The following is a 20513-nucleotide window of genomic DNA, read 5'->3' on the forward strand; positions in this document are numbered from 1 at the left end:
TCGGCCGCAGGGGCTTGTACTCCGCTGGGGACACGGGGATCAGGGACGCGGGACAGGGGGCGAGAGGCTTGAGGCGGGGGGTGCGTGGGGGGGGCTGGTCGCTATCCTGGTGGTCGTTAAAGCGCTGAGGTACCGCCGGGCGTTATCTGAGTTTTCAGCGTTAGGTTTTACTTTTCCTCTAAAACATTATCTTCCCGTTTTAAATGTACCTACAGGCTACAAAGACCTGTCTTCTCCAGCAGGAAAAACCCAGCATAGGTATCTGGATTGGTGAGAGGATGTATGTCAACCGTTGGTGCTTACACAGCTTCAGTGAGGCGTATAGGGGTTAAACTTGCCTAATTGGGATTTTCACTGTAATCATAAGGAACAGGGATTTGCTTTACCCTCACACACACACACACATTCTATTACAAAATTGAAATAAAGGAGCAATTGATTGCATTTATCATGTTTGGGAAAATTTCCTGAGCAATCAGCAGTCAGGTAGGAATATATTCAGCAAGCACATGTTTGTAGGCAGCCTTCTTCATCGGGTTTTCTCTCTGTAAAGGGTCTGCCTTACCAATCTAAATTCTTATGTAGTTTGTATTCATGTTTTTTAAATGAGTGGAAGAATTATTTATCAAAACAATCTGGTGAAAATAATACGAATGTTGTGTCATCTTAGTGGATGTTTGTTTCCCTTAGCTGGACAATTGGCTTTTTCTTGAAAATCATACTTATGTTCATATATCATCCGAATCCTGAATATTACGCTGTGTTTCTATAATGAAACACTTTATCCAGAGTGGGTGTCAGGGTAAATGTGTCTCTTGTTGCTTGTGAGGAGAAATAGAATAAGTAGATGATCAAAGATGGCTCTTGGATTCTTGGTGTTATCTGTGCTGTGACCCTGGAGCAACTGAATTATGTTACTCTCAACTGCAGAGTTGTTATTCTGAGAATTTCAAGTTAAAGTGTACACTAGCAGGTAAAAAGTTTGTGTATATAGTGGTGAGTATGGGTAAACTCGAAGTTGCAGGACTGTGAGTTAATTTAGTACTAGGATTTTTAAGGTTAAACCGAAGAAATTAAGGCATATTTCAGTCACTTGTCAAGACAGCTAATAGTAAGCAAATTACCTTGATTCTGCCCTTTCTATTGAATAGGTAGAGTGAGAAGGAAAGAGGGAGAACCTGTTAACCCATATGAAATTTTCATAACTGATGTTTTAATTACTGTCTACTTCCTACTAAGTGTTACTGTGAGGCAGAGGTAATGTTTCAGTTTATATTTTTTGTTTCAAAATGCATTTGTTTATAAGGCCACTTTGAATTTTAGCCATAACTATAAAGAGTCTTGACATGGCATACTCAAGAAGCTTGTTGGTTATTTCCTTTAGGTGCTTTGATTTCATTTCACTTATGTGTACCTAAATTTTCCTAGGTTTTTAACACTTTAAAATTTGCAGTTACACTGTTCCTGTAATACATTCGCCAAAGCAAACAACATACAGATCTTGTGAAGATGCTTCAAGCCACTCTGTTTTTAGAACAAGAACTGCAAAGTTATTTGAAAACTGTTACGTGGGTTTGTATATGCTTATCTTCCCAGCTCTTCATGGTGGCTTTTTTTGATTCATTCAGTAACCTTGCAGGTACCCTCCCCTGGTCTGATTCTTCTAGCAAAGGATTCTTGTATAGTAGAGAAATCTGCTTTCAGTGGACTTGGCTCTGTTATATCCTAATATTGTACTGACATGAACTTTTTTGCCACCTGAGTTACCCGTCAGATTGAGATTACTTATCTGGTGCTTTGTCACCTGGTTACTGGTACCTGATGTCCTTTAGATGTGATAGGTCTGAAAATTAACTTTCTTCCTGTTATTCTTTAAAAGTTTTCATTTAAAAAACAAGAAGCCCAATGTTACTGTTGGTTATGTAACTTCATACCGCCTACCTCCAAATAACAGTAGTAATTTAAGTTGTTTCTCTGAGTTTAAATTTGCAAGTCCAGTATGCTGTGGGCATCTGTCACTTCCCTCTCTCACTTTGTGCCCTTTATGTCTTTCTGGAAAGAATTGCACTGGAATTGAAGTGGTACTTCAGTGCTGCTTCGAAAGAATTGAAGAAAAAAACTGGCTTCCTAATTTATGCTGTTCTTATTGCCAGTCTGGACTTCAGAGTAGTTTAACTATTATGGCAGACAGCTTGGAACAGATCATGTATTTGCTGTGTGCTAATGAGAAATATTCCATTTTCAGGCTGGAAATGTGTTTTTCTTCAAACTTGAGCAGTGTGTATCTACTGGCACCCTTATGGTTTTGATGTTTAAGCATTTGATAATTCAGTCATAATTATCAGAAGATGTAATTTCTGTGGTTTCAGCTTTGTTTCACTATAGTGCACAGTTCATTGTTATGCTGGATTTATCATGGTGTGGAAAAAGTTCCTTTATATCTTTTGTTGTACATATTTGTAGTACAGAACTAGAATATGTAGGCATAATTTATGTGGTTAAGTAGAAAGTAACATTTTTTTTGGAGAAATTAATTATATTTTGGGTTTCTTGATTTTTAAGAGCTTATTTTCAAATTTCTTGATTTACTGTTCTTCCATGGTCTCTAAGCCAGGGTTATAGAAAGTTATTTCATCAAGTCTGTTTCTCTGATAAGAGACACTTAAAAACAGCAACTAACAGGTACTCTGGGGAATTACTGACAAAATTCTGAGAAATCCTATGGCATAGCCTGACAGTAGGAAAATTTAATCTAAGGTGAGTCAGTCAGCTGCCAGTGTATGACCTGGTAAAATATGAATTGAGTTTAGTCCTGTCAGCAAAGCTCTAGAAGTTGTTGCTACAAGTGTAAGTGGTCAGTTAAATCTTCCTAGATCAGGCCTCACATTGTGTTGGTGAGTCAATTTCATGGGTTAGCTGTTACATTAGTATCTTCAGGTGATACTCGGTAGTTCCTCTTTGCAAAGCCAAATCCTTCAAGATCAGAAGTGGTTGTGGTCAAATCCCAGCCTGTGTAGGCTTTCTTTGCTCCAGTTCAGACCTTCATTCCTAACCATGACAGCTGCTGGTGAAAAAAATCTCAGGTGAATGAAGTAAAGATCAGGACTGTTTGTGCTCATGTGTCTAGAGCAGAAAATCTTATCTATCAGCAGTACTACCAATGCCAGTGACTAACTGTGGAGAATTTCTGTACTGGTGTGAACTCAAGCTCTTGGACAAGTTATCTCTTTTTCTCCTCTCTACTCCATAGTGGACTTCTGATTTGTTCAGAGGAGCCTAGTCAGCATTGCACATACCCTGTTCAGACTCTCTGATCTACATAGCTCCTGCTGTATAGTTTGAGTTATACCAGAAGGTAGTTTCCTACCTTCACCGTTACCCCAGTGAAGTAGAAGAATGATGAGGTCTTGCTTTTGATTATAGACTCTCATGCATCACTAGATGGCTTTCCAGGCTTCCAGCGGGAGGCTTATTTTTAGATGTTATTTGCCTTCAAGAAGAAGTCAGGAGCATGGCACTATTCTTCTTCTCTAGTAGCAAAGTACTTATCACTATTACAGTTGTAAGAATACTCTAATACCTATATTGCTTTTCTTCCTAAAAGCATCTTTTAAAGAAAACATGAACTTCTCATTTTGCTGCCTTTTCTTCTACCTTGGTATTCCCCCTTTGATAGGTTAGCCTTTCCTGGCCTCCACACATGACCTGTTACAATGGCTGTATTGTTGCTGAGCTGTACATTTTGATGTCCTACAAACTTCATCTCTTGTCAGCTTTCACAGGAATGATGCATTGGGAAGTAGATTCTCTTACCTTTATGTGATACAGAACTGTATCTTCCACCCACAAAGGCTGGTATTTTTTAACACAAAATAGTTTCCTTTTTAGTGCTAGAATTTGGTATTTTTTTTTTCTGGCACTCAGAGTTGGATTTGCTGTAATGAAACTCAGGATAGTGACTCTAGCAGGTACTGTTCAGATCATACAAAGGGAGTCCCACAGTCCCAAGGATGTTTCTTCTACTTCTCAGTGAGTGCTGCATAGAACACATCTCTATTGAATGTTTTGTCAGGACTACTCCAAGTACAAGGCCTTCAAATCCAAGGAATCTCAGCCAACATGTTAGTAATCTTAGCAGCTCATTTAGGAATGCTGCTGTTTCTTTGCCTGAGTCAGTATCTGAAAAAATGCCACAGGGCAGATCCCTGTAGGTAGTTTCTCTAGCTTGCTTTACAGTTTGTGACCAAAGGTGGTGCTAAAATCAAGACACATTTACTGTGTCTTCCTCTACTGTGACAGCCTATTGGATCACAAGGCCAAAGTTAGACTAACCTGGCACACTTTGCTCTTAACAAATCCATGTTTTACTGTTGTTTTTCTCTAGTTATCTTCTAGGGAGTTGCAAAATATGTCTTTTGTTTACTGAGAATTTTTTCTAGGCAGACTGTCTCCCAGACTACTCCTATTTTCCTGTGTTTTTTGAGACAGGAATGACATTTGTCCTTTTTTGGTCCTCTGATACTTTGCTAAGCCTCTGTAAACCTCAATGATTCTGGCCAGTATTCTCAGTACTTTAAGAAGAGATCTTCAGACCAGTTGGCTCTGATGAAATTTGATTCATTTTTTGAGGAAGTATTGTTCTTTCTGTATTCAGGCCACCTGATCACTCCATTGTTACTGTGCTAGTCGTGTTAATAACTGGTGATGTTTCATATTTTTTAATAAAGACAGCTGTGAAGAAGGCAGTTAGATAAAAATTGAAGGGTTGCTTTGGAGCAGATCATTAAAATGCTTTTTCCGCAAATGTAATCTTGAAAATTTTTACCTGTAGTTACCATATGGGTTCCAGAAAAAGAAAGTAACTGAAATTACCAGGCCCTAATCCTTAAGGATTTCAAAGATTGTAGTTAAAACTGTAGTGGGGGAGAGAGAGCTCAGTTTTTAGTGTCATTCAGATGTGTTATGAATGCAATGCAAACAATTCAAAAGCATCCGTGTTCCCATCTAGAGTTTGTTGCTGTCATGTAGCGGTCACTTTGTTAACCATTAATGAAACGAGTCCCCAGACACATGTAACAAGCTGCACACATACACAGGTTACTGCAGCAGGTCAACTTCAGAATGTCTGTCCAGGCAGTTGTGTACTGAGATTGACGGATGAGCAGACAGGTTTTTAAGTGCCTACCTTGGATTTAGGACTGTGACAGTCCCCAGTGTAGCATCTCTTTTCTTATGGAGAGCATGAAGGTTGGAAGTAGCAAAGTGCTTTTGACTGAGGGGAGAAAAAAAAAAGCTAGAAATGCAAATACCTGTTCGACAGTAAAAGACCCATGCTGTTTCCTGGTGTCCAGTATGGAGTTGTTCAGTATGTTGTAATCTACAGGACCTTTAGGAAAGATCTAAGTGTCCTGACTTGAGAAATGCTTTCAAAATACAGGTAACCTCTATGTGGATTCATGTGTAGAAATTGGTACCTTTTTTTTTTTTTTTTTTTAGTTTCCTGTTTTCCTGAGTTTTAACTTTTTTGGACTACTGTTGGGCACAGATACTAAAAGTCATTTAGCTACCCAATCCCTCATGAAATCAGCTGGATTTAGCAACATGTTCCAATAGCTTTTGGATTAAACCTCTAGTGTCTCCTGTCCAGACTGGAATGGCAGTCTTTCCTAATCAGTCATTTGTTTTTATTTTAATCACTATATACTTTATATTTCATCCTCTAGGGAAGCTGACTTATCCTTCAGAGAAAGCATTGCAAGTGTTCTCTATGCCAGAATGAAACCATTAGCTTGTGTATCCTTTTCAGAGCTGAAGTGAAATTAGTATGCAATAAGAGTATACATTTCTTGGGTCTTCACGGAGTTTGAGAGAACTCAGATTTCCACACAGATTTATTAGACCTTCCAGTCATAGAGAGACTTCTCCTAATCTGCCTTGCTTAATGCCTTGTTTCTAGTGGATTTTGGCCACTGTTGAGGCTGCACAGGAGAGAACCCCCATTGTAGACAGAAATGAAGGATCTTTGAGGCGTGAACGGGTCCTATTCATTTCCATAATGGAGTTGTAACAATAAAGTCTGGCAAATGTAGATTGTTTTAGCAGGAAACAGCTCTTTATTCTGGCGTCTTGGCAGGGCTTGGGTAGAGTCCCACCATTCTTTCCCCCTCTGGCCCTAGCTTTCAGTTTCTTGGCTGAGCCTGTTTTTTCTCTTGAGAGACTTCTGTTTTTATTAACTTGGTTTTGTACAGTGAGTTTAATGAAAGATGCTACTCTGGCAGTCCTTGATGTTGAAGTTTTGTGTAAATTTCTCTGGTGCATATGTTGGACAAACATATTGTGAATTGTGCAGTCTGTGGATCACCTCAGTCTTTAGACCGCAGACTGGGGGTCTTGTTTTAATGCTATTTCATTGGCAGATAGCATTTCCATTTACTAATACAGCAAGTGCTATTCTAGACATTCAACAATTACTTTTTCCATGACACAAGTTGTGGTTTATGCTGGGACTCTAGGGTTAGATGAACAAACATTTTGTGGAATTGACTCAAATTACAGTAGGACCAGAAGTTGAAGTGAAGAAAACCCCTAAACACCAAGTCAGTTAAGTCACCTTAGATCATATATTTTTTTGAGCTCTGCTGAGTTCATGAGTAGTGAATTGAAATTGTTTTCCTTTTGGTTACTTGAGCCCTTGATTGTAACGATACCATTCTTGGACAACTCAGACAAATAATGTAGCAGATTTTATAATTTTCTGCTGTATCAGACAAATCCAACGGGGAGGAATAAATACATTTTTGCCCTCAGAGATACTGACCTTGAGAGTACACTGAAGTTCTCACTGTGAGGGAAAGGAAATAGATAAACATTTGTATATATGTGTACACACACACATACAGTGAAGTTATATATATACTTCTTCATTTCCCTCATTCTTGTGCTGAAATGTGATGATTGCTACCAGAAATGAAATGTCTGCTTTTACTTTTAACTTTGAGTTCTTTGAATTATATAGTAGGGCTTGCTTCCACTTCTTGGAGCTGGCAGAAGTAATGGAAAGGTGAAGCTTACCTAATTGCTTTGGTGGTGTCTACATGGTATCTGAATGAAGGATTAGTGTTGTGTGGAGGGAGCACTAATAAGAGTTTCCTCAATTTTCATGGTGTTGCACATAGGTCATGTTATGAACTACTGTGAGGATGCTGATGTTATTTTCATAACCAGGCAGATAAAACCCTGCTGTGCTTCATTTGTATTTAGATGGCACTTCCATAACTGTACACACTAGGAACTTTTTTTTGTTTAGATTACCTTGTTTATAGGTAAGGGGGTTGGAGCCTTACAGTACACATTAGAAGGTGTATTAAGTGCTTCTTGTTGATATTTCAAAGTGGGGTAAGCCCATCTATTTCACCTGCTTTGGTGGAGTCAATATTTATGTTTCTGTGCAGAAAGATCCCAGGGTTGGATAGTGCTGTTTCCATTTTTGAGGCTCAGAGTTCATATATAACTCTTCCAATTCACAGAAGCTAAAGTGAGATGAGATTGTATACATACTTCCACTCTGACAGATGGAGCATGTGTGGTATTGAATCCCATCACTGTTTCTGGTCACATACATGCAGTGACAATAAAATATTGTACCTTGGTCTTCATAGTGTCCTCCTCACAATCTGGATGCTGAACTATTAATCTCATTTGGAAGGTTGCTGGCCAGCATTAAAAAAATTTGAATTGCTAGCATCTTTACAACTTCCTAGGCTTACCATCATCTTTTTCCCTTTTGTCAGGTGCATAGTCTGACTTTGGAATCTGCCATGTTAGCTGCACCTTGGAAAACATATAGCAACATTTCCATGTTAGTAGAGGGTGCCAAGCTTCCTGATGATTTCGCTGAAGATTCACGTAGCAACTGTTCTCATCACTTGCTTTCACACTTGTAGATATTCTAATATCTCTGTCCTTTGGCAGTGAGTTTGCTAAAGGGACTGTTTTGAGGTTATCCAGCAGCAGGAACAGTTCTTTTCAGGGATTCTGCCTTAATCCTAGGTCTCACGGGCATTTACTTCTCTGCTTCCCAGCATTGCTTTTTACATTAACAACAGCAAAGAAATATAGGGACGTACAAACTTTTGATGACAGAACCACGTTATGCTATCCTTCCTAAATGTAATCTTTTTATAGCCACATCAAAGTTTCTTTCAAAGGCGGTCTTTGACTTCTACTTGAATTGGGTTATCCATTTGCAAATATTTTTCTTGAAATCACATACTTGCCAAGATGTGGAAAGACTTTACTTAATAGGCATCCATAGGGTGCTTTCCGTTTGCGTGGAAGAACAAAACAGTTTCAAACATTTCAAAGCCTCTTTGTTGCTTATGTAAAGGGAATGAGAGGTCCAGCCCTCTGAATTCCTGATCAAATCTCATTTTGCATCTCTGCTGGCAACAAATTAGCCCATGTAATTGCTGTCACCAAGAATGAGTACACATTCTGCAGCTCTTACACTTCCACTGTTTCTTTGGTTTGGGTTTGTTTGTTTTTTTCTGGAAGATATCCACTTCTGAGATCTTTGCAGAGATAAAGCAATGTCAGCACTTTGCATGGTCATCAAGCATTAAGCCAGGCCAGAACAGCCAAAGGTGCTGTCACCCCCTTCAGAGCGCCATTTTTACAGCTGGCGATGCAACATTGATTGTAAGTCTGTAGAAGAATGGAGTATTACACATCTCTGAGATACCTGCAATACAAACAGTCGGCTTCTCTTTACACTGATGTACTCCAGAGGGTACAGCTAAACTGAGAGAGCTGGTAATTTGCCTCGTTTCCTGTGGGCCAGTTTGAACAATACAGGTCACTTAGGAAGGGAGATCGCATCTTCATAACAAAGCAGTGAGTGTCACACACGAACTAGGGAACTTCTCATTTGACATTTCTGGGCTTAAGGTGTGTAATAAGGAGGACTGTGACTACAGTTTGCTGTGACTTGGGTGGTATATGCTGTGGCCATTCTAGTCTCACAGGTAACTTTCTATAAACTTCTATGTGCTTTAGGTCTCAAACATGATAACCCTTAATTGCACTGCTACAAATTCTTATGTATATTGCTTTGGGTTTTATGTTCCTTAGATGTTAGTGACCAAGGGGCAGACTTTTCGAAGCAGTGTTTTATTGTGGTAGTGACTGGACATGCTCATGCACCTTAAATAGCAGTTCTGCAAGAACTCATGTAAGCGAAGAATTTTCTCTGTATATAGGAAACTTCATCAGTAGTAAACTCAGTCTGCTTGTTCAGTGGAAATACAGACACTACACTCATCCTATCTTCAACTCAACCCTGGATTAAATTCCTTAGGAAGAGAATATACCTTTTATGTTGATCATTTACTATTTGGGGTCAGTGCTTGTATCTAAACTAGGGCATCCAGATGAGCTGCTGTGCTCCTAGACATGGGAACAGGCCTTGGCTACATCCTTTTTGAGGTCAAGACCTAGGCGCAAATTCATACCTCTGTCCCCCTCATCCACACTTGTCCTTTCTGTGGAAGCAGCCCAGGCTGGTGATTTCAGGACTAATCTGCACTGATAAAAACAGTTTAAAAGTAGTCTATGAGTATTGTCTGTCTTCAGAAAACGTTTTTAAAATTCTGTAGAAGTCCCTGATACAAGTATGATTACTATGTCTAAAATATTTAAATTGATAGGAATCTCTTCAGTACAGACAAGGAGGACCAGCTGTAGCATTTTCTTTGTGCGCACTTGCACCATTAAGGAATTTTCTGAGACTTCTACCTCCTAACGCCTCTCAGCCATTAGGTGGTTTTAAAACTTTTTTCACCTGAGGTGAATTTCAGGTGGTGACCACAAGGTGAAAGTTTTTGAACAGCTGTGTTAATTTTGGCCCCATGTGAGATGAAGCCAACTTTTCCTTGCTGCGGGAAATTGCCAGATAAAATAGTGGAGAGGAAATGAACTACTCTTTGAGTTTCTAGGACAATATTCTGAAGAAACATAGTATTTCCAAACAAAAAATATTTTTTAAAAAACATCCATCTAGATGTAAGCTGATAGTCTTTGTTTATATTGCATAGGGCAATCTTGGTAGCAAGCAGACTCCTCACTTGAACAAAATATATGAAAAAATACAATAAAATCTCTTTCAGCTAGAGGTCAGAGAAGGAGCAAGAGTGATCATATTTTTTTAAGGGATTTGGATACTACTGTGATCAAAAACATAAAACTTCTCTAATTTCTCTGGGAGGGATGTATTTAGATATGGGAGCATTCTTTAGCTTTTTGTTTTGTTTTGCTGTAAGATTGTGATGGTTTTGGTACTTAAAATGTTTTAATCTATTAACTCAAAATCATATCAACATTTCATATATCAAATAACCTATATTAATAATTTAGAAATACAATATACTTTACATTTTGACAGTAACACCTGTATCTTATAGCAAAATGAGTGCTAATTGTTCGTTGATGCTATCAGTTTTATTCTGTTGAAAGCAGTGGACATTTCTAAATGTGGGTGTGTACCAGTTTACAAATATTAAATGTTAACCTGTATATCACATCTTTAAACAACACAGAATGTGTTTTCAGAGCATGTAAGTGTTCAGCTGCTACCTGTGAAAAGGCTTTAATCTTAAATTTTGTTAAATGCAGGTAGAAAGACTTGAATCTTAAAATGTCATGAGACCTAGCCTATCTAAATAGAACTTTGATCTCTCTTCCATCCTCTTTGGTCATCTTGCTTTGACCTTAATTATACCTGTATAAGATCATAGGCTCAGAGGACTAGAAGAGACCCAGCTGGAGGTGATCTGGTGCTTCTCCTAGCCTAAAACAAAAATTACTGCCTCTACATCTTTATCAATACATCTTATATACTGTTTTTTAATAAAGAACTCTCTAAGTGCTCTTCTGAAGTGTTTTCTTTTTCTCTGTTGGAAGGTTCTCTTTACATCTGATCTGAATCTTTCTAAATGCAACTTAAGCTCATTGTTTCTTACCCTATTAACCATGGTCCCAAAAGTCATATGTAGAAGACTACATATCTAAGGCATGTTTAAGGCCTTGTCCCTTCAAGATCTTCCTTCCACTGGACTAAACCTCAGTTCTTTCAGGCTTTCCTCTAGTCTTATTTCTGAGGTCTCTCATTGGACTTGATTGTACTTCTATGGCCTCCTACCACCATCTTGAAAAACGAGACCTAAAACCTGTCCCAGTGTTCCAGCTTGAGGCCACCCTCATTCTAAGGTGAGCAAATTGTTTTGTGTCTTCTGGATTTTAATCCTGTTAATATGTTCCTGTGCAACTTTTAGTGTAGTTTATAAATGTGAATGTTTTGCAGCAGCGTGATAATGATTCATACTCACCTTCTAAAACGTTACAAACCCCAGATCCTGTTCCGCAGTTGTTGCGTGAACACTTCTCCTTCCTGTGTTTGTGCAGTTGAGTAGTCCTTTCTGTGTAAATCCATGTACTTTTGCCAAGTAAAGAGCATCCTGTTTTCAGACCGTTTCTTTGCTTTGTCAAGATCATTTTGAGCTCTTACCATCCTTTTGCCTTTGTATCATCTGCAAATTTAATGAATACTCTTTGTTTCATCATCCAGATTACGAAGGAAGATACCAAAATATCAAATAATACTGGACCCAGGACAAAACCCTGCAAAACTCTGTTTGGTATATCTTTCCACAACCACTGTAAGCCATCAGTAAGTGTCATTTTGGCTTCTTTCTGTCCAGTTCCACTCCCAGGGTATAATATTATGTTCTAGGTACTGTTTCAGTAGCTCATTGGAAGCTGAGGTAATATCGGAACTTAGTGAAAATCAGGACATAACCTTTAGTACAGCTTCTCCATTCTAGCACCTCTTCCTCTATAGAAGGCTATCAGAGTGATCTGACATCACTAGTTCTTGAGAAATACTGCTGACAGCTGTTCAAAGCAGTGATTTCTTCAGAGTTCTGTATTTGTTCCTGGGTTTTTCCAAGAATTGAAGTTGAGCTGGCTGATACAGAGTAACTCCACTTAGGTGAGGTCCCAGAGCGGAGCATGAGGTTCCCTGCTTGCTCCCTGGCCCGCAGCTGCTGTGCCAGTGTGTTGTGCTAGCCCGTGGGGCCACAGCTGGGTCAGGAGGAAGACAGACCGGGGAGGTGCTTTGGACAACTGTTTCCAGAAGGCATCTGTGCCCTCAAACTTTGGTTGCTGCTGGTTCAACCACATTGTTCAGTGAACAGTAAACTAGTTTTTCTATGGATTTGTGGTGTTCTCCACAGTGTAATAAGGCTGTTCTCTGCTCCCTCTCCTTTTCCCTTGTGCCACCTTCTCCAAGCAATCCCTACAGTACTGTAACTATCAAGTTTTCAGCTTTGAGCATTGTGTGCATCATTTAATGGACTTGGAAGCAGCACGTACTGTACTGGCCTGACCTTCATGCCTTGCCCGGCTGGCCAGAGTGTTCCAGCTGATAGTTCAGCATGCTTAGCTCCTGCTGCAGCCTCCTGTCAGTGAGGCACTAATTTGGTTTATCCCTTAGCAGCCTATTGTGTGGTAGTTGTAAGAACATAGTGTTATTAAGTCCTGTTCATCCTTACAGTGTTATTAAGTCCTTTACCCTTTCACTGGGTCTGAAATGGGCTACAGTTAATGTCTGTGGTTAGGTAGTTTGGCTGGAGCAGCTTTGTTGCCTTAGCTTAAAAAAAGGCAGTAAATGGTTTGAGAATAGTTAATGCAGGATTAAGGCTGATAGGCTTTTGCCTGTCTTGGACCATCTGAGAGTGTTAATTACAGTTCTGTGTATGTCTCTGAAAACCAGGAGGTGAAGGAGTAGTGCATGTGTCAGCATGCATTGGACCTGCTCAATAACTAAGTCTCTTTGGGACATGCCTCAGCTTTGAACAGCAGCCACAACATGCTGCCCTTCCAGCTGATGGAGAGAACTGCAGGGAGCACAGCACAAAAAAAATGAGATTGTCAGGCTGTGTCCTTGCTGAGAAAGACATCATGGTTTAGAGTAAGGTTGGTGACTGCCGCTGGCTGCGTGCAGACCCAGTGCCTGGTTCCTTCCCCAGCTGTGCACAAACCTTTCCTGCTCTGTCGAATGTTATCACCACTTCTTGTCCTAGGACCTCTGCAGAGTACTTGAGCCAGCTCTTCTGTTTTGTAGACTGCTGGCTGCTTAAAAGTCCGCTAGACAGAGTTTGTATAACCTGCTTCACTCTGCGTGGGAGGGAAGAGCCCACGGTGCCTCTGGTCCAGAGGTACCTTCTGTTGCGTGGCGGTGTGAATTGCGGCAACCTGCTGTAGATAATCCTTGCTGCTGTCGGTACAGCTGTCACTAGCATATTGAGTGGCACGTGGAGCTCATAAAGGCAAATGAGAGAATACATTTGTGGGACGCAGCACACCACATTAAAGGATCCATTTGCTTAGTCATCTTTAACAAGGCAGCATGAGAGGGCAGCCTAACCCAAATGCAGTTATACTGTATTCTTTTGCTAGCCCTAGAGGGCAGAGTTAAATTTATAGGGTGGGGTTAGTATGTGCTGTAAATGTCCCTCCTTTAAATGCGTTTCTCATTTTAAATATAAATATTAAAATCTTACTTACATTTAAATATAAATGCATTTGACATTCAAGAAAGAGGTACTAGGCAGTGCTGTTTAAATCTTAATTTACTTCAGTTTCTAGGCAAAGAGTTAATGCTTTCTCAGGAGCTATTTATCTGAAAACTTGCTCTGGTCTAAGTATGTTTCTTTCAAATTTAATGTTAAGTCTTTAATCCCTAATTTTAAGAATTAATCATGATGAAATAGCATTTGAACCAGATTAATGTGATGTATTGAATTACTAGATCAAGATAAACATGTTTTAAAGGTTTCTACAGCAAGTTTGCAGAGAATTGCTTAAAAAGCAATAAATGAAGGAAAGTCTGCAGCACATAGAGTGCTTCTAAGTTTCCCTTTTCCTTCCATTTTTTTCTATCTCTAATAACATTAACACTTAAATTGTCCCAATTAGGGTTTAAAATTTATGCTTTAGCTAGTAAAACCTGACTTGTCTGGTTTTCCTTCATTTTGCTGTTTAATAGCTGTCTGAAAACAGGTTTTGCTAAGCCAGTATTAACAGACAAGCATATCATTTTAGCAACAAGAGCTTTGAAGTTGCAAAGTATTAATGAGGGAAATAAAAAAACTGTAGACATGCAAAAGATGCAGTAGTTGGGGACTTGGGGACAAAGAATTTCTTTTGTCTCTGAGGTTGAGGCAAGTTTTTCGTGGGTTGTTGGGGTTTTTTTCTTCCCTTTTTGATCCCTGTTGGGAGGATCTTCATGTCTGAAATTTCAAATTTTCCAGTTTGTGTGTTTTACTCATGTCTGTGTTTGCTTAATGCTGCTCTTTCTTCCCTTTGACTTTCACATTTTCTTTTCCTCTGGCAAATTTGAACTTGCTTCGGTTTGGGACAACTAGGGCAAAATTAACTGCTATGAATAAAATTGTAAGAAGAGCAAAGCCTGTGAATGATCCTTTGCTGTTTCCTGAGTCGTTCCAGTCTCATTAATCAGCGCTGGTGCTGTGGAGGCTGTGTGGTGTGTTATGTCGCCAGCACAGCAGCTTCTCCGTCCCTTTCCCCCACCCCCTGTGTGCCTACACAGTGGGGAAAACTAGAGAGGGAAGCCATCAATCTTTCCTGTCATAGATGTCAGCAGTGATTCTCCTGTCGACTTCCTGCTCTCTCCATTGTGCCCACCACCTGTGTTTAGAATTAGCTCTGATGCTGCGGGATCTCACTCAGCTCTTCACCTGTTCTGCCCCGACTAAGTAGCTGTTAAAATAAAGCAGAGTAGCTAAATGCTGTAGCATGTGAATAGTAACAACCGCTGTGGTTCGCAGGGTGATTTCTGGTGCATCTGCTATTGTAATTGCATGCTATTGCTATTGCAATACCATCATCATTTTTTGTAATGGTGTGAGTTCTGGGTCTGAAATCTCTTGCTTGTGTTTCAGCCCAAAGGTGAGTTTTTGAGCAAGCCTTTTTTTTTAATTTAAAGATGAAAATATTTATTAGACACATTATAGATAGAGGCATAAGCCTGTCTCCCATCAATTAGCTTACTGGAACAGATTTATGAAGGAAGTCCAAAGAAATTAATTAGTCTGAAGCTTTGTCCTTACCTTCAGTTACTCAAAGGATACAATTAGCAAAAGACTTTCTGGGAATTGTATATCTCTGTATCTGGCTAGTGGAGGTCTTGAAAATAGAAATGTCTGTCTCCCCCATCACTGAGTAGCTTGAAAAGCTGAGGTGTAATGCCTCTGTACTTCTAGGGCAGGATTGATGTCATCATCTTACGGCCTATTCTGTTACATAATAGGTCTAAATAGGACTCTAACCAGGCAAATTTTTATGTAAACTTCTATGTAATTGTATAAGTGTTTTCCTATACCAAATTAAAAGCAAAAAGCAATCCTAAGAATTGTCTGTCTGTTGGCAGCTTTCTCCTGCCTCCTTGAACTGGGTGCAAGCTTTTTACGGTTTTAAAACCTACAAAGAGATGAAAGTGTAGGTGTAAGGTTTCCTTATAAATTGTAGCTTGTCTGCTGTCATTTCAAGTGTATGATGGCAGTATTTCTGTGGAGTTATAAAGAAGAGAGGCTCTGAAAACATGCTGTGGATGCTTTGACTTGATTTTATTTGTGTAAATCCTTTGTGGAGGGAACTGTGCTATGATTGTTTTTACTACATATTTGAGAAGGAGTTTTCTGTTGACTGTGCCAAGGCGAATACATGCATTCAACAGGTAAATTACTTTTATTCAGCCCTCACAGAATTCTTAAAGCTAAACATGAAAGATATAGTCAGGCTACTAAGGGTAGGCTAGTGACATGGGATGTTTTGATCTGCCTGGATCTTTTCCTTAACTTCAGCAACTTTGGTGTGTTCTCCAGTTCTGGCACATTTGTCTCATGAGCAGGGAATGAGTGTGTTTTTGACTGCTGAATTGAGGCCTTGGCAATTGTATCTGTCCTTATTGCAAGTGTGACACAGTGAGAAAAGCTCTGCTTTGGTCCAGGAGAGCAGCATTGGATTTGGGAAATTAGCATCTTTTCCAGTATACTCTTTTACACTGAAAATGGGTGTGGCCATACTGCAGGGTGTTGGGGCCAGACTCAGCTGTCCTGCTCTGGGACAAGAATGTAGTACTTATCCAAACACTCTCAATCAGGGATGTTTACAGTTTTTCAGTATATGGAGCAGCAGCTGTTTATCTCATCATGAAAAAGAATGTTAGGTAAGAAACACCTGAATCTTAATGGGGTTTGAGCCAAGCTTCATTTAGAAATGCTGCTGAGAAATGCCATGCAGAAGTCTTATTGAGAGAAAACAATAATAGATGTTAAAACATCTGTCAGATACTATGCTCTTAACGGGAGTGAAGATTAACATGCAGCACTAGTGGTGTAGGTGCACACACCACACAGAGTTAAACATACGAACAGCAGGCTCACACTGTGCTTACTACAGATGTCTGAATGAGTGAGTGCCTGTGGGCTGGAGCTGCATGTCTTGTGGCTTTCACTCTGCTCCACTGGGAAGTCTTCACTCCTTTTGTTTTTATCCTTTTCCAATTCCAGTACTTTTGAGCACACAGCTCCCATCCCCTGACCTAACAGCTCCATTGAAGTGCATTCCAGCCCCATGATTTCATGGTACCAGGCAGAACTCCCCTGCCACGCTGCTATGCTGCCCGCTGCTTCTCACGGAGTGAACAAACAGGGAACATAAACTCTCTCCAAAGGAGCAGTATTCTCTGTATATTTTTAGTGCTAGAAATCCAAGATTCATTTAAGGGTGTTTTTTGTGGGCTTTTTTTTAATATAGACTCCTGGTAACACAATGGAATATTTCATACCAGCCTATTTGCTGTAACATCTCATGCTTTATGTTGTTAAGTGGAATCAAAGGAGTTAAAGATGAAAGACTTCTAGTCAACTGCTGGGAGTCAGTGTGGGTTTGTTCTTTGTCATGTATTTGCAAGTGTTTTACCCAGGTCCAGCCTAGCTCAGTTTTCATTATCGGGTTTACTTTTTCTGCAAATTCCATACTTTAGGTTAAGTAATTGCTGAACTTAAATTCAGTATAATGCTGCTACTGTTTGTTTCTCATGTTTAACTTGGTATTTATTGCCCATATAGTGAACAAACCTTTCATAAGCAGTTGTTTACCATTTGAACATGCAAGCACCATTAAAGATGCCATGCTTGCTTTCACAGGCATTCTCTTTACTGGATAGACAGAGAACTTTGTTCTCTCTTTCTGTGAAGCTGTGTCCATTTTACATCGTACTTGGTTGTTTTCTTTCCAACATGTAGTGTGTCACCAGATGCTAACTTAAGTAGTATTACAAGAAACCTATCTTTAAGTAGTACAGTTACCCTTCAAATATTTGGAGTTAGTACAGCATTTGAATGTACTGTTTATGTTGAGACACTGATATCTTGTATTTTCTTGGTGAAAAACATTCTCAAACTGATTATTTAAATGTCACTATTGTGTTTGTACCATCTATTTGAGTATATTATACTCACATTAGGGGACATAGTTTTGCCAGTACATCCAGTATGTTCATAGTGATATGGTCTAAAAAATGGGCAATGATCCAGGAAGGGGAAAAGGCAGATAATGAACATGTTGTGGGAAGCATATGAAGAAGTGGCTGCAAGGGAATGGAGACTGCATGACTAGGGGACCAGCAAGGTTTGTAGACAGACCTGTTCTCCGCAGGCTCGGGGTGCCAGCTCTTTTTGGTGTGGGCACGTGAGCTGATCTGTGCTGACTGCACAGATTCCCCCTTTTTGCCATAACATAGTAACTCAAGGGGGTACTGAAGTAGCACTAGCTTCATGTTCCCACGGAAAAGAAGCAATAATTTCAGGAGACATTTCAGGTGATGTCTTTGTCAAAACCGCAGCTGAAAGATGTGCAAGTTCATGCACCATGCTTTAACATGGTCATCCTAGCGTACTTTATTTGATGCACATCCATAGTGGATTTCTAGAACATTATGAAGTTTCTTAGCTCTTCTAACAGCACAGATAGGAAATTTATTTTATGTAAAGTCACTGGAGTCTGGCAATAATAACTTCTTTACCACATGGCATTCTCTGTGCCTCCTTACTATCTTGATACACAATGCAAGATCTTTTCTGGGAAGCAGGGGGTGTAAAGCACAAATGGAAGAAGATGATGATACAGGAACACAGGAGGGGTGAAACTAATAAGAAAATTGAGAGTAGGCCTGTAAGAAGCTGTAGCCTGTGTAGGGGACTGTGGTTAAACAGGCATGTAAATGGGCACTGGAATGCAGGCACTGTGGGGACAAATAATCATGGGAAAGAGCATCAGAATTTGAACTGAGTCAGGGAAGACAGGGAGAAGAGAACAGGAAATGTGCTCTGACAAACAACTAGCTGTTCTGGGATCCCTGTAGGGGCAGAACACCATCTTAGTGGTCATCTGTATGTAGCCTTGTTCTCTTTTTGAGTGCTTGTTCCTGCTCTTTGCCAAGAGAATATGGGGAGCACAAGACGGTGAAGTACCTGTTGCATTACCTAGCAGTTGCTCTGCACCCTTAATAGAAGTACAGCTCTGAAGCCTGGTGAATTCCAAGTTCCCCAAGTTTCTACAGGACTTCATTTAATTTATGTATGCTGGGATGTTGTATGCCTCCCTCTCTAAGTGAGCGCCTGGCCCTTCTCAGTGGTAACAAGAAATTGGCTGAAGTCCTTGGGCTGGGTAGTAGCTTAGTGAGAGGTCAGTGGGTTCTGTGAGTGGTGATAAATGCTCTGATGTAGGTCCCTAGGAAAACAAGGGATCAAATAGCAAACAAGAAATTGAGTAGCATAATTCCATTTTTACATAATGGAAAGAAGAGGCATGGGTGGTCAAGGACTGGAGCACAAGAACTGTAAGTTAGAATTGCTGTTGGAGGAAATTACGTGCTTTTCATTGGTGTGACTGCCTTGCAGCTCCTATGCTGGAGGTTCTCCAAGGGCACTTAGAAACTGACTCAAGAATATATTTGGAATGGGGTGACGAGGTTGCCACCTGGACTTAGATGTGTAGGCATTTATGTGAGCAGGAGAAATTAGCATGGCTGCTAGCCCAAACCTGCTCTTACCTGTCAGCACAAACACTTAAACATTGGATAAGAAAATTGTCTTGATCTGAAAAACAGGCTTACTTTGAAAAGAAAGAGAATTTTCCAGCAAATTTTGAAGGAAATGGGCTAGGCTTTTCTGAACTATAGATCATGTAAAAAAAACCCCAACAACTATTCCCCTTTGAAGCACTTTCTCATTAATTTTTCTTGCGTCTGAGTCAAAATGAATTGAGTCAATTTGAAGTCCTTTTTTTAATAGTTAAAAATAATGGTACTAGGCCTTAACTTCTGCTGCCATTTTGTGTGGTTTCATAGTTGTATGACTTTATTAATTTTTTTTCTCGCCTGTACATTTCTAAGAGATTCGCAGAAATGAAAACAGAGAGAATTTATTTACTGATGTAGTCTGATATATATGTTGCTTTATAAAATATAGCAGGAAAAAAGATCATGCAGCCAGATGCATAATGAAGTTGATGTTCCTGCCACACAAAAGAGTCTGAGGGTTTGTGCAGCTTTGTGACTGGGACTCCCTGCTGAGGTTGGTAGGACCCTCATTTATACATTGAGCAGTCTCACATGCTTTTGTAACTTGGCATGTAACAAGCATTTTCACATAAAACATTGCTGAGTTACTTCTGAATATGGTGGAATTCATTCGAAAGGTCGAGGAGGTAATTGATCATATGCTGACAGCTTGGGGCTCTGAGAAAATGGTCAGATGGAGGGCTGGGATGCAGGAAAACAAACTTTCCAAGATGGTAGCTGTCACTTAGCCAAGCTATACATGTTTTAAGCTTTTTAATCTTTGCTCACAACCTCAGCTTCTTAATAATTTTTTGCTGCTTTTCTGTGAACTCTCTTCAGATGTTGACATTTTATTGGTACTGATGCACCACAGTATTCCAGGTGCAATCTTGAGCTATAGCAGTATTTCTTTGTATTTGCTTGTAGAGCCCTTTTAGAAACTCTACTGCTGCCGCGATGGGTAGTTTCTGAACTTTAGTAATCACTTTCATTATTCTTTGATGTTTGGGTCAAGGACTGGGTTTCTTTCAGGAGCTGCTTAAAACGTTCTTTGCAGCTAGAAAAGTAAGACTTCAGTGTTATGGGACTTAAGCAATGTCCCAGTAGACTGCCACCTTATGTTTATAACAAATGTTTTAACTTCTCTATGCTGTGATCCTAAGTTTCCATATCAGAATGGATAATGTACTAAAGAGAAACTTACCACTTGGGTGCAAAAAAAGGATGAAAAAAAAGTCTACCACTTGGTTTCTGAGATGTAGTTTTCACTGATCTTGTTTACAGCTATGTTTGTTTCCATACGCAGGCTGAT

The 20513-nt window shown here is 39.7% G+C and overlaps 1 protein-coding gene across 3 annotated transcripts in view; it reads left to right on the forward strand.

The window, feature by feature from the left end:
* WARS2 (tryptophanyl tRNA synthetase 2, mitochondrial) overlaps positions 1–20513 on the forward strand; it is a 42432-nt gene that overhangs the window by 425 nt on the left and 21494 nt on the right. Inside the window, exon 2 of one of the 3 annotated variants that reach the window (XM_080391118.1) lies at positions 11621–11722. The exons of 1 other annotated variant lie outside the window; for it this stretch is intronic. In XM_080391118.1, coding sequence (XP_080247244.1) covers positions 11621–11722 — 102 coding nt within the window. Of the gene's footprint in view, positions 1–138; positions 259–11620; positions 11723–20513 lie in introns of those variants that run through there. One more of the 3 variants, XM_080391117.1, reaches the window with a different exon arrangement.

The sequence above is a fragment of the Falco punctatus genome (genome assembly GCF_963210335.1).
Source record: "Falco punctatus genome assembly, chromosome: 6".
In the NCBI taxonomy this organism is placed as follows: domain Eukaryota; kingdom Metazoa; phylum Chordata; class Aves; order Falconiformes; family Falconidae; genus Falco; species Falco punctatus.